The 15,133-nt window shown below is 46.1% G+C and overlaps 1 protein-coding gene across 1 annotated transcript in view; it reads right to left on the bottom strand.

The window, feature by feature from the left end:
* Positions 1–339: 339 nt before the first annotated feature.
* The window catches only part of eps8a (EGFR pathway substrate 8a, signaling adaptor), a 50,506-nt gene continuing 35,712 nt past the window's right edge, over positions 340–15,133 (bottom strand). Inside the window, exons 7-21 of the mRNA XM_083692173.1 lie at positions 14,855–14,937; positions 14,447–14,583; positions 13,210–13,283; positions 11,745–11,871; positions 11,400–11,488; positions 11,184–11,258; positions 10,810–10,958; positions 10,420–10,603; positions 9,933–10,066; positions 8,535–8,646; positions 7,950–8,090; positions 5,886–6,168; positions 5,553–5,736; positions 5,149–5,281; positions 340–2,816 (exon numbers count right to left, since the gene is read on the bottom strand). Coding sequence (XP_083548299.1) covers positions 2,706–2,816; positions 5,149–5,281; positions 5,553–5,736; positions 5,886–6,168; positions 7,950–8,090; positions 8,535–8,646; positions 9,933–10,066; positions 10,420–10,603; positions 10,810–10,958; positions 11,184–11,258; positions 11,400–11,488; positions 11,745–11,871; positions 13,210–13,283; positions 14,447–14,583; positions 14,855–14,937 — 2,016 coding nt within the window. The 3' untranslated portion in view covers positions 340–2,705. The remainder of the gene's footprint in view (positions 2,817–5,148; positions 5,282–5,552; positions 5,737–5,885; positions 6,169–7,949; positions 8,091–8,534; positions 8,647–9,932; positions 10,067–10,419; positions 10,604–10,809; positions 10,959–11,183; positions 11,259–11,399; positions 11,489–11,744; positions 11,872–13,209; positions 13,284–14,446; positions 14,584–14,854; positions 14,938–15,133) is intronic.

The raw sequence follows: 15,133 nt of genomic DNA on the forward strand, positions 1-15,133 counted from the left end.
CCATTCTTGTGCATTGTGTCACTTAAATTAGAGGGACGATCTCATACTAGGGTCGTCGTCACAGAGTTTTAATGTATGTATGTGTGTGTGTGCGTGTTGGAAAAAATAAAATGTTGCAATATCTATTCAGATGTGCCAGATTGTATGCATGCCACGGTCATTTCCAGGGCAAAGGTCATTGACTACTAAATATATGGATGTTTTCTTCCACAGGGTTCAGTTTACTGGGTGGCCAAAATGTGCAGAAGAAGAAAAAAACGTTTGCTCTCCTGTGACTAGTTTTAGAATAGTGTTTATTGCAGAATTAGCAGATTTATGTGAAAAAGGCACCATGAAAACTATACACATACAATTAGAAATCTATAACACAAAAATCCCCCCCTCCAAAAAAAAAAAAAAAAAAAAAGATATACATTTGTATTAACCTTGATTGACACCGACAACGCTTTGCAATTGCACATCTTTTGGGAAGGACAATGAACTCTTTTCTTATTTATATATTATCTAAAAAAAGAAAAAAAGAAAATGCAACTAATCAGAAGTGGACCCTAACCTAGCATTTGCGCTAGAGGCATTTATACAGAATGTTCTGGCAAAGGCCTCTGATCCTCCATCCTGAGGCTGATGCATGAGCCACATCTCCCCCGGTGCCCCCTATTCCCCTTTAGTGACCAGGGTTGGGGGTCAGTTCAGGAAGTACATTGACATTTATTTTCTTTTTTGCTTTGCTTTTTCTTTCATTTAATTTCACTTCAAATTCAAATCACCTGGCCAAATCACACAAAAAAAATAGAACTGACCCCAACCCGGACAGTGATGCATGCCTAGTCCCAAATGGAGGTCGTCAGCCTGCGGACTCAGATGGCCCAAGATAGAAACACTACAGAGTAAAGTTGAACAGGATTTTTGCCATAAAAAAGTGACACATTAAGCAAAAATGTATTGGTTAGTAGTATACATCTGATGTGCAGGCATTTATACATGCGCTAAATTACATTATGTCCCTCTAGTGGTTGTGTGTGTGACTGCAGAAAAGCCTCGCTGAATCACCGTCTCAACTCGATGGAATGATGACCCATAACAACATTGTCCCATTGCTGCTCACTGTCCCTTTGTTTTAGTATGCTTCTTTTACCATGGATAACAAATTGACCAGAGATCGGGTCCTGTTATCCTCTGTTGTACAACAACACATTGATAACAGTTTTTGGTCCAGTCATTTTTTTCAAGATAATGTTGACATGAGAATCAGAACCATCACTGCTTGCTGACCCACTGCATATACAGTGATGCAGTATGACTAGGGTCCAGATTGCAGTACCAGTCGGCCATAGTGTGAAGATCAAACAGAACTGCACAGCATCACTCTCCGTGTTCTTCTGAACATGGAATTATTGCCATGACGGTGTGTGCCTTTGGCTAGATCAGCCTCTGTAATCAGATTACACATGAACAGTTTCTTATGGAGAAGACTAGTCTACAAAAAACAGAGACTCTTTTGAAAGGAAGGAAGACAAACTGATTGGGTGACTCATTTTGGCCATATTGTTGCAGACGGAGGACTGCCAAGTGATCGGTACAACGCTTGTCCATATCTCCCTCAAACATGCAGTACACTGAAATACTCTGCTTTGATAATTGTCGATTTCATTCATTCACTATACTTCATTGTACAATATACTTTTTGTTAACTGTGCAAAATGCATACAGACAAAATCTGACAAATTGACTGTCATCTTAGTGTTGTATAAGAGACCTGTGGAATCTTCTAGAAGACTTCTGTAGCGATGCTTAGCTCCACTGATGCTCTGACAACAAGTTACACAAGAGCTACACAGTTATAGTAATAATTTGAAAGTAACATACTTGGAAGCATGTATATCAAATGGTATTTAATGGTTATTGTTATTTATAATAGTTATCTTAAAGGATCTTATCTGATGCATTTTCTGAAAGAAAAAAAAACATTAGCTCTTGACATTAGCTCTGCCTCTAGATCAGTTTCGTCAGTTATATTAAGTTACTCTTTTGGCATTACCATAAAATAAAAAAGATGATGTATAGCGTATAAATATCATATTCTCTTTGCCAGCAAACCAGAAAATGTACACAATGATCATATTTCACAATCGGTTATTCACAATTATCATTTATCTCTGAAATACTTTATCAGAATCTACTAAACAACGGTCGCTATTTTGGTTGATTCCATTTCTCTACTGCCTGAGGGGGCTTTCCTCTCAGACTAACCCAATTTGCCATTTAGTATACATCTCTGCAGCCAACAAAACACAGCCAGCAAACTCTCATAACAGGATTGACTCTACTCAAATACAAATGAGTAAATAGAGGCTTTATACTTTGCCCGCCAGCCTATGCAAACTTCTCACAGATATTCATTCTCCTCAAAGACAACAGTCCAATAGAACGCAAAGTGTACAAATCCACAACTATTCATGAGGCAAACATGGCCGGCCTTCCCCAGTTGTGATTACTCCTTGTGTGTATACTCTAGTTGTGCATGTTGGACGCACCAGTTTGTTTGTTTGTTTGTTTCTATGGAGAGTCCTCCAGAAGCTCCTGTCTGCGTCGCATGATCTCGGCGAACTGGGCGCGCTCAGATGCATTCTGGGGATGACAACGCAAAAAAAAAACATAAAAGGGGGCGGGGTTTTTACGAGAGTTTGGGGTGTGGCCCTGGGAGCTCAATGGCTGCTACTCTCGTCAAAAGACTCCACCCCCGAGTCAAAGGCGTTGGCCGACAGCTTCTCCTGCCTCCTCCTCATGATCTCCGCCAGCTCAGAGCCTGAGCCTCTCTGTATGAGAGAGAGAGAGAGAGAGAGAGAGAGAGAGAGAGAGAGAGAACAGGAGAAGAACAACAGAGAGAGGAGTTTAGAACCAGTTGGATAGAAGTCTAACAGGGGGGGGGGGGTCTATGGAAGATGTTTCACATGACAGCAAGTGGATTCCTCTCAGCAGGGCTGAATGAATACACAACTCAAGAGGAACACCTCACCAGCCTAGCAGCTACTATGTCATGCTGTCAACACATGTTCATCTGACATCGCTTGTTTACTTGACGTTTAAAGTACAACAATCTGAGGAGGAAAATCCTCTGGCATTTCAATACCTAGTAACAAAGCATGGTTACCCATTCCGGTCCTACGAATGCCACTGTCATGCAAGTCTCAAGGCCAGGTGAAAACACTGGAATGAATAGATCTGGGATGAATGTCTGATGAATATTCTGTTCTGGCATAAGGACCTGCTAGACAACAGTCTTCATAAGACCAGAATTGGATGTCCCTGTGGTTTTCACTGTTTCAGAGCTGACCCAGAAATACCTCAATTTCTCCTTTGTCAAATACACTCAAACCTCTGATAAACTTACCGTCGGTTTCCTAAGTCAATGCCTTGAGTCAGTGTTAACTATAATGTATACAGTGTAGATACACCCTTTACAACTGATGTGTGTATCTACAGCTGAGATATGGGTGTGGAGGAGCAGAACAGTTACTATTTCATAGATCAGAGTGGGGAACACGTGTTATGTTATGTGAACGTAACCGTGGTTCAGCATTGCCGTCAGAATGCTCATAGCGTGGAGAACGGCGTTAAGAGGGGGGTTCAGGTTTAGAAAAGCGCAGCCATTTGGAAGCAAAGCCACAACCGCCGATCGTGGTTAGTTTGACTAACCGGCAGACTGTACCATGAACCAGTGAGCCAGGCGATCGCTCCTCACTCTTCCAAGTCAGGCGTTGTTGTTCTGCATCTTGCACATCTACTGCGGGGTGGCTGTTCTACACGGTAAGTTATGGATGGATGGGGGGTGGGGGTGGCAACGTTAAGGTGGGAGATGGGGGGGGGGGGGGGCATTCTGGGGAGATCAGGGTGTTGTTGGGGTGAGGGACTTGACACCATGTCATCTAAAAAGGGGGAAGATACTGCTACTACTACTACACTGGACTGTGTAACAGCTCCTATCTGCTGGCCAGATTCTTAACTAAAATATAATACTCATTTGAATATATGAGACCGATTCATATGAGACCATTCTGGTAAGCATCTGGTCCGTAGATGTGTTGATGTTCAGCCGTGAAGTGCTGCTTCCACGTTGGAAATAAGTGTTGTAAGTACAATGCTTTTATGCGTTATCCTCTGGGTTCTGTACTTTTTAAATGTACAGTACCATCTTCTTTTGGACCAAACTTTTTTTTTAATAAAATCAAACCACTACGGACAGCTATGAATACAAATCAGGTTAATGTGGTTAGACATGCTAAATCCATGTCCATTACCTTCATGAGGGATTATCCAGTCCAGTAACTGGATCAGAACCTGGCCAACAGAACAGAACCTACAGGACAGCCTGTCTTATGTTATGCCACAATACCTTAATGAGTGTGTGAATAGAATCAGAAGATCAGGGGAGATCAGAAGAACACCTGTAGGTAGGAAATAAACACCAAAGAGACCAGACCTTGCCAGAGTTGGGGGATTAAACCGAGAGAGACTGGAGGCTGACAGCAAGCACCTTCACTGCAGCCTCAAGTCCCGATGTTTTGTAGCATTGAACATACTGAAGAGAAAACTCTGGCTTTGCTCTATGTTAGTTAAAAATGTGTATTACAGTGGCTCGAAGTGATTAAATCAATTCAGATACATACAGGTTAGTAAGTACCACAATACTGACTGTTTAGCAGACCAAGAGGCACTGGCAATGTCTTATTAACTACACTACCTGCAATGCAACATTTAAAAGTGGCACTGAGAATTTTTTTCATGACGTAACATCTACTGTTCATATGGAATGAAAAATAATTACAAACATAAGCCCCCAGTGGACTACATTTTGGCTAACAGACCCTTAATGGGCCGACTGACTTCCATTCAAGTCAAATCCTACACTTAGCCTCAGTTAGCAAACAACTTTGGCCTCATCTGCTCCTGCGTCCAGATTCTCCACCCTTTTTCTGAAGTGTGCACCTGTGTACTTCCCCAAATGGATCTATTCCTTTGAAAACCCATATGGGGAAGTGGACAGCACAAGTGCACACTTTAGGAGGAGAAGGGTGGAGAAATGGGACGCAGCACCTAGCAGTGAGCGGCAGCAGGGGGGAGAGAGGGAGGGAGGGAGGGCACACCCACCTCTAGAGCGGCCTTCTGCACAGTGACCTGGCTGTAGACCCGGGCGCCATCGTCTGGGCACACGGTCTTCAGCTCGTCCTTATTCAGGGAGAAGAGCTGAGCACCGGTCAGCACGCCCAGACTGTCAATGGTGCTGCAGAGAGAGACAGAGGGGGAGAGAGAGAGGGGGGGGGGGAGAGAGGGAGGGAGAGGTGAGAGGTGAGGAAACATCAGCACTATGACACCTTACACCAAGGGGCTTTAAACACTGCAGGGCCGACCCCAGCCGTACTGTGCCGGCTCAGACACATCCACATCCACATTAATCACCTGTGTTGTTGGCACTCTGTACCATGAGTTAGAAACACTGCACATTTATTTGACATGTCTACATTGTTTACTGTTCACGATCTGGTGGCACTCACACAGAGCTGAAGCCCTTGAGTTCCAGCCAGGCTTTGACGTCGTCCGGAGTGGAGTCGTAGCTGATGTTGACGGAGGGCAGGCTGGTGCTGCGCGGAGGAGCCTGGAACTTCTTCTGCGCGCTGCGGCCCAGGGTCAGACGGTGCATCAGCTCGTCCTGCACCTCCTCCATGTTGGACTTCCTGCCTGCAGGGCCAGATAGGACCACCAGGGGGAGAAGACATGAGCCACCGACAGGCGTTTACGCACGCACACGCACACGCACACACACACACACACACATACACATACACACACACAGACCAATCATAGTGCTGTGTGGGGGCGGGACTCACGGTTGACGGGCACGGGCCGCTGGTTGGGGTGGTCCCTCATGGTGACGCTTCCGTTTTCGCTGGAGGTGCTGCTGTTCTGGCGGCTCACTGAGCTGGGCAGGGGCCTGGGGGGCTCCGCGGCCGGGGGGGGCAGGGGTGGGGTGGGGAGCCGGGCTGGGGCCGGGGCGGGGGCAGGGGCTGGGGCCGGGGCCGGGGCCGGGGCCGGTGCGGGCAGGGGAGGAGTAGGGGCCGGGGGCATGGGGGTCATCACCGGTTTGGGGACGTAGTCTGGCCTGGTCTGTTTCTGAGGAAGGAGAAGAGGAGATTTAGTCCACTGTAGACCAGACTCTAGTCATGGGAACTGTAGTCCAACTCAAAACACTACTAGAAACATTGGTAAAACATCAACCCGAAAACAGTCCAGAGAGTGTGTATTTTCAGTGGGCCTCTACGCTACAGGGCCGACCAGAACCATACTATGCTGGCTCGGATATTTATGGGGAATGCATAAGCAGGCCAGACCGGTACAGCTCAGCTCAGCTCGGCTCGGCTCTGTAGTGCAAACTAACTTCTTATCAACACTCAAAACACTCAGAACTGTGACACATATCACCATAATAATCCCACTGACATTCCCAGTTGGTTTCTCTCCGTCAATGTCATTCCATACACCAACTCTACTGTAACAAAGATATAGTTTTAGGCAGTTACCTCGTTCAACTCTCCCAGTAATTGCTGGATGAAGGGAATGGGAAATAAAACAACAGTGAGCGTGTGTTGTAATGTCGCGTGCGAACACGGCACCGCAAACTCCCCCAACTCAGAACCAAACACGGAACCAGAGAAGACGTTCTGCTAGACTAAACATCGTCTCAGGATAGGAGGATTACGTGGTGTCCCTACCCATTCCTCCTATCCCACTACGGACACAAGGTCATCGTATACACAGAGTGGTATATTATTGTCGTGGTATATTATTCTGATAATACCCCTTTGATCATAGAGTAACTGCCATAATAGAATAAATACAATTGGAACAGTATGTAACACAGTATTTCTATGGTAACCATCCTCAAAACTCCATCAGATCTGTTATCGCATTACAATGACAGAGTGAGTACAGCACAGTGGAATCGATGGAGTTATTTCATAAAAATCTGAGCTAGATTATAGATTATTTCTACAAATAGAACTGAATGGAACCACAGCAAACAGGGTGGAGGGCGGAGGAGGGAATTCTAGAGTTCTGACTCTGAAGGGAGGGAATGATATCACTTTACTAAGGAGAGGAAGAGGTAGAAGCACTCGGCACACACAGAAGGCTCAGCCCTACTGTACCTTGAACAACTCAAACTCCTTCTTTGGCATCATGAGCTTGTATGTCAAAAGGGGAGAACACACGGAACATGGAAATGGTTTAATGGGGTGGAGGATGAGATGGTGATGATCTAATGTGTGTCCGTCTATAATCAATCAAGTGGGGGAAGGTGAAAGCACAGAACACCATGTCTTCCCAACAGCCCTGATCAATATTCTCTAAAAACAAAACGCCATTCAGGAGAGGATATTGAATAACAGATACCATTAAGTGAATATGAAAAAAATAAAATAATAATAATAATAATAATTGAGCGGCAGTATTCAACTTATGACATGAATATTGCATTGACCATAACAACGTGGTGTTGTTGACCTATGACTGGCATATTACATGGTGTTGTTGACATATGATATCATGAATGAACTAATGATTGATTGATTGACTGATTGATTGATTGAATGAATAAATGGAAGGCTCAGTACACACGTGTGGGTCTCATAGAATGTACCCAGAGCCCCCATTCCCACAAAAAACCCTTTGGTAGCACCAATAGGCCTACACCTCTACAGTATGTAGACCCAGCTGCATGTTATGGCTGTAGATGGGCTCTCCCCTACTGAGAGAGCCCCTGGCTAGGCCTGAGAAAGTATGGTATGGCATGATATGGTATAATATTGTACCTGTATGGTGTTTTATGGTACCTGTATGGTATGATATGGTACCTGTATGGTGTTATATGGTACCTGTATGGTGTTATATGGTACCTGTATGGTATGGCTGTAGATGGGTTCTCCCCGGCCCGTCATGTCCACTGCCCTGGTGATCTCCAGGATATTGTTTGGCACGTAGCCGCTCGCCCCGCAGGCATTGCGCACTTTCCACCACTGCTTCCTGTCGTCCAGCACCTGGGAAGTGTAGTTCACTCAATAAAACTACATTTCGTACTGATTTTTTTCTGTAAAGTGCATTGTATTGCATTTGTGTATGAAATGTGCTTTTCTAATAAAGGTCTGATCGATTGGTTGACGGATTGATTTTAACACTGATTCAGGATCGCCTGAAGCGACACACTTTCCCCTTAGAGCGCAGATGTTTCTCTGCTCTCTAGCGCGCTCTAGTGGGCTTTCTCAAAGTATGTGTTGAAGATAAATGACCATAAGTTTCAATTCAACACCATCTCCAAAGTCCATACAAATAAAAAAGGAAATATCATTAAAAAAACCTGAAACAATTAAGCATGTGTACATGTAATACACGATCAATGCTATAACCCTATCCAGAACAAATAGAATCTACAACTCTGAGAATATCTGACCAACGTTCCATTGTTCCATCCCATGGTCCCTCACCTCGACCACCTCATCCTTGACCACGGAGAGCTCTGTGTTGTTTCTGGCCACAAAGTCATACTTGGATTTGGCCAGGGTTTTTGGCTGCCCTCTGCCTTGCGCTTCATAGTTTCTGTAAGGCACCCCAAGGGCAAGCGTTATGGCATCATGTGACAACCACATAAAACAATAGGATGCATTGTATCATAGTATCATATATCATCATATCATGCATGTATAATCCCCTCATTTACTGGAAGTAAATAAGTACTTTTAATATCCCGGTTTTAATAACCATGGTTTTGGTTTCAGAAACCATAGCATGCTGGGGACTTTAGAACTGGGAATGGTATACAGACAACAACAACAACAACACAACTCATCTAAATCACACAAAACTACAAAAAACAGCAACACAAAACTACAACAGGAAGTCAAGCACATTGTAATAGGAGTGTAAAAATATATAAATAATAAATAAATAAAAAGCACAATGTCAGCCAGGCGTACGGTGAGCTAGCGCTACATACTAATGCTGGTAGCTAAATAGAATTGGGGACGGCAGCCACAAGCCAAACACCGACCACAACGACGGCCTACTGTTACTGTCACGACCATGGAGAAGTGTTCCCGCTTCAATATCAGAGGCAGAGAGTGGAAATGTGGAAAGGATAGCGTGAACTATGACCCCCCCTGTCTGCTCCTATTAAGACATGTTACCAAGGACATTAATTCACAAATGCCTGGAGTATTGATGTTTCTAAATACGGTAGTAGGTTGTCTAAAACATTGATTATTCTATATGACTGTGATTAAAGGAGAGGAAATTAAGATCAATTACTGGCTGGGAAGAAAGGAGGGAAATCAGAACCGGGACCAGTCAGAAGGGGATCGATGGGAATACGGAGAAACCTGACAGAAACCCGTTGGTCCACAGTTGAATGGTTAAGCTAAGCAGGAGACACACTGAAGACATCAGTCGAGGCTGGTGGAGGTAGAAATCGAAGGACGGGCTCATTGTAATGCAGGGAACGGAATGAGGAATGGTATCAAACAAGTGTTGCATGCATTCCATGCATTCCAATGAGCCCCTACCTCCGGTGGAAGGCATTATCTCAGCTAAAGGGAGTAGTGGACGCAGATGGGAATCAACCGCTCAGACCCAATTAAAATGGACAGGAGGAGAGATGGGCCGACCTTAATCAAGAGATGAGAGAGCATCGATAGGAGCAGGGTAAATCAGAAATGACAAGGGGGGGGGGGGCAAGAGAAATCCAGACCGAGAGAGATATGCAGATTTCCCACCAATAGAGACCCAGTTCCCCCAGCTCGGGGAGAGGTTAGAGACAGTAAAGTGGGGCCAGTTCTCCATGGTGTGCCGCCCCAAGTCAGGTGACCCGGGCGGCGTTTCGCCGTTACCGATCTACGTGGCGGCTGACGGCCTGTTTGAAGGCCGCCACGGCCATCTCCTGGTCCAGCAGGTGCATGCGCTTGTAGGCCGTGTTGCCGAAGGCGTACCCGTCTGCGGAGGGGAAGTCCTGGACGGTCGGTTGCTGGAGGGAAACACACAGAAAGAGAGAGACACATGGAGACACGTGGATACAGAACAGCGGGCCTAAGAGTCAGCTGAAGAACTGGGATTCCTCTGCTGCCTAACATGGATTAAATGCAGCTACAGTACATCAGAAATAATGATTTGTTTCTCGTCACACCGGATGATAATAATAATAATATATAATATATATATGTACCTGTATGGTGTTATATGGTACCTGTATGGTGTTATATGGTACCTGTATGGTGTTATATATAGTCTGATAGTCCGCTTGCTTTATCACTACATCCCAGCCATTTCACCCTCAGTACTTCCAGCGACTGCCCTCCCCTCCCCGCCCTGCGCCCTCACCTCGTTGGACAGCCTGCGCCCCACCTCCTCCTGCCTCTGGAGCTCAGCGTGGGCCAGCGTTGCCGCCAGGTGGCTCAGCTCCTGCTCACGTGATTGGCCCACGAAGGCCAGCACCGGGGGCTCCCAGCCGTCACGGAACTGCAGCGTGCACGGAGGGAAGTAGTGGTCCTTGGGCCACTCCAGCCTACCGGGGGAGGACGAGGAGAGGAGAGGAGGGAGGGAAGGAAGGAAGGAAGGAAAGAAGGAAGGAAGACATCCCTCTTTTAACTGCTCGCTTTCAAGACTCGATTGAACAACGGAAGCAAATAAAAAAGAGTACTGGGGTTAAGTCGGGGATGCGGAGCCAGACGCGTCCCTTAACCCCGTGATGGCCGTGCGGTGCTACTGTACCTGCACTTGGTCCAGCCGTCCCCTAGCGCCACCCACAGGTGCCTCTCCTCCGCCGTGCCGGCCGAGTGCAGGAAGTCGATGGCCTCCTGGGTCAACAGTGGCACCAGGACGCTCTTGGCCAGGTCCACCCCGCCCGAGGTCTGGACCACCTAGAGGGGGGCACAGGGAAGGGGGTTAGGACACCGTATACACACACACACACAACATGGAGGCACTCGCTGTAGTCAAAGCATCTGCTTAATGGAATTACACAGCTTTATAGCAGAGTATAGAATAACACATGGTATGGGACAGGTGAGGTGACAGTACAGGTGAGGTGACAGGACAGGTGACATAAGGGACGGGTGACATAAGGGACAGTCGTGGTGACATACCATCCTCAGTGGCGTGAAGAGGAAGTGGACCAGATCCACAGCACTTGGGTTCTGAATGTGAGATCTCAACTTCCCCTGTGAGTGAAAGGGAAAATCGTTGGGTGGTGCACTCAGAATACTGTCTCACCGTTACAGTTAACAGTACTGCTAAATGAAAACATTTACATATCAAAATATGATATCGTCACTCTAAGAGTTACGCTTTGGGTCTCTTACCAGCAAGTTGAACGCATGCTTGAACTTCTGGAAGCAGTCGACGAACTCCTCCTGAGTGGGAGGCTTTGCTCGTAGTGTTAGCACTCCCTCTGGTGGACAAAATGGCCATGTCAGATATTGCAGTAACTGTATTTAAGAATCTTACTTAAAAAATCATAAGAATTAGGAAACTTCCATGGCCAAAAGGACAAAAACAGACACCCAACAAACCACCAAGTGGAGACAAATACAATCCATTGTCTAGGTTAGGTAAAAACATCTAATTGATTTCTCAATCGTTTCCTGTTCCTGATTTTAAATGTCATCGACAGCGGAGGGAACAGCGTGAATCGAGTCAACACCCACCTCCCGGTGACTTCTTTTTGCCCTTTTTCGATTTCTTCCTCTTGGAGAGCTCGTTAAATGCCTCCGCCGCTTTCTGAAGTTTCGTGACGAAGAACTCAATGTCATCCAAGATGTGGTTCAGGATTTGCTGGAATAAACATTTATTTTTTATTTATTTATTTATTAATTTATTAAAGGCCACACATAGTCCCTTGTATTTACTAGGGGAAAAGTCAATGCTTTTTAAAAGGCCAGTCTGTCCTCCCCCCCTCCCCCCCGTAGAGCACGCCTGATTGTGTTTACTGAGTAAATGAACAGAGACAGAATGTAATGTAGGGGCTAATTTCAGTTACAAGACGCTGCTGGGCTCAGAATGTGATTTGTAGTTGTTGCTGACTATGGAGAAGCTGCTGCTGTAGTCAATTAGAGTGAATGACTATGGCTTTCCTTCTGCTTCAGCAGTCTGGGGTTATCTCTCCTCTGCCAGCCGAGAGGGATGGAGGGAGGGAGGGAGAGAGAGAGAGAGAGAGGGAGAGAGAGAGAGGGAGAGAGAGAGAGAGAGAGAGAGAGGGAGGGAGAGAGGGAGAGAGAGAGAGAGAGAGAGAGAGAGAGAGAGAGAGAGAGAGAGAGAGAGGGGGGGGGGGGTGTGTGTGTGTTTGTTTTTGATTATTTCACTAATTTCCAGGTTGCCAAATGTATTAAAGAGAGTGAGGCATGTGCCTTATGTAATTCGGTACAGTAATGATTTACACGAGCAAGCTCAATCAAGGTGACTTTACTTAATGATTAAACAAACACAAACAAACCAAAGTACAGATATCTTCAGTGCTTGATATTTTTGCTCTCTTGTTTGGCGAGCACAGTTGCCCAACTCCAGCCATCTATAGAAATCTAAAATTGTATATCGTACTGAAATCAAACTATCATCATTCATGCTTGCATTTAGAATTCTACCATACATCCAAAATGAGCGTACCATCCTTACAAAGTATATCTGCATTTACTTATGGTCTGAGATCAACCTACAGGGGAAACTATCCCGCCACAGGCTCGGTGAGATCTGATCACAGGACTGTTACATGAGCTAGGCTCGTCTGCCTGAAGTGCCCCGGGACAGAAACAACAAACAGGAGGATATTTTCCTTCCTCTGCTCGCATCCACTGACAAACATTCCTGGTCTAAGACGGAGCTTACAGTGTGATACTATGAGGAAGGGGATGTATGGTATCATTCAGGACAGACGGACAGATAGACAATCTGGACAGACAGACAGACAGACACACTGACAGGACACAGACAGACAGACACTATCTGGGAAGACAGGCAGACAGACAGATAACCAGAACAGACAGACTCACTACCAGGACACAGACAGACAGGCAGACAGGCAGACAGACAGGCAGACAGACAGATAACCAGAACAGACAGACTCACTACCAGGACACAGACAGACAGGCAGACAGGCAGACAGACAGGCAGACTCACCACGTCTCGGTCCACTCTGGCAGCCATCACCTCTGGAGGCTCATCCTGCTCTGAGTACTGCCTCTGTTTGTCATCTGTCAGACAGAAGGACACAGGGCAGATTGGACTGGGTCAGGGGGAGAGGGCGAAGGTTGGGCCTGTTGACTATGGGGCTGTCAGGGCAGGGCAGGGCAGATTAGACCAGGCCACAGGGGGAGAGGGCTGGGCCTGTTGACTATGGTGCTCTGCCACGAACAGTATCGAGATGACCTGACCAAGACTCTGTGGACCCGAAACTGTCTGTGGTACAGAAATAAAGCACTGAGGAGTTTCTATCAGGGGAGGCTGGTGGAGGTAGAAAGCTTCCAATGCATGGAATGAAATGAAGGGTATCAAACACGCGTGCATTACAATGAGGCCGTCCTCCGATTTCTACCTCCACCAGCCTCCACTGGTTTCTATGTACATTGTGTTCCCCCTTTGTTAAACAGTATCTACCGATGATTGGTTCCATTACGACATCAGTTCCCTTTTAGAGAACATTCTTGCTTGTTCCTAGTCACAAACAAATACATTTTCCCCATTTCTCAAGTTAAAAGTTAGTTTCAAAAGATTACAAATTAAAGTCTAATTCTCCTCAGTTTTCTTTGCGTTTTGTTCCGTGGACTTGAACACTGGCGTAATTATTTTCCAGAACAAGTCGCCTCTAGCACGAGAACAAAGCCATAAGCCACCTGGTGCCTGGAGGCAGAAAAGCCTCCTCCTTCTTGATCAATTTCATTTTAATTTGAGCCTGTAGAGCTGACTTTTTAAATTATGCAAATTATAATGATTTCACTCGGTTTTATGCGCAATTACATTTCTGGAGACATACTAGGACAATAAAAATGTGCAGTGAAACAAATTGTTCTCAGCTGTAGCCAAATGATAGAGAGAGAGAGAGAGAGAGAGAGAGAGAGAGAGAGAGAGATAGAGATAGAGATAGAGATAGAGATAGAGATAGAGATAGAGATAGAGATAGAGATAGAGATAGAGATAGAGATAGAGATAGAGATAGAGAGAAATGGACAGGTGGCCCTTTGGATTCCCGGATCCACTGATCCACTGTCTAAATCCCTGCAACTGTATAGAAGAACTTCATCTGAACCCAAAAAACATGTTGAACAAAAGGGGGGTTTATAAAACACAGACATAATCTTCTCTGGACACAGGAGACTTAATGGAGAAACATGGGAGATTTAGGAGGTGGGTGACTCACAGTCCTGTTGCTCGCTGGCCCAGGCTGACCAGGCGGCCACTCTGCTCTTCACGTCCACCTGAGTGACGGTGGCGGGGGGCTCGGGGGCGGGGGCCGCGGGGGGTGGGGGGATGGCCCCGTCGCTCTTCAGAATCATTCTAGGACACGGGGGGGGGGGGCAGACAGTCAGAGACAGTCAGACACAGATAGACAGTGGCAGACAGACAGTCAGACACAGATAGTCAAAGACAGACAGACAGACGCCAGTAAGATGACAAGCCCATCAAATCAGTTGAAGACAATAGGTCATAGGTCATAGTACCAAACAGTATAAAACAACAAACACAGTCGGACCTCAACACCCACACAACCCATTCAAAGACGCAACAAACCGAGTCAGAACATGGAACGGAAGGTAAAGGTGTTTACTTGAGTGCGTCCGGCCTCTTCTTCACCTTGCCTCCCTTCAAGTCAATCATGGCACTTTCAATATCTGCCTGGATCAGATTAGCCTGGAAGAAACAGAGACAACACTCACCCACTGATGGAACAGACCCCCCCCACCGCACTGCAGAAACATCTGAACGCAGTCTCAGCAAGACACACATCTTTGAAAGACACATTAAGGAAGTATTGAACCAAACTCGCAGCAGGGGGCAACACTTTCAGCCTGAGTCACTGTCACGTTTTATTATCAGTCATTTCATT

Source organism: Argentina silus (assembly GCF_951799395.1).
Source record: "Argentina silus genome assembly, chromosome: 20".
NCBI classification, from domain to species: domain Eukaryota; kingdom Metazoa; phylum Chordata; class Actinopteri; order Argentiniformes; family Argentinidae; genus Argentina; species Argentina silus.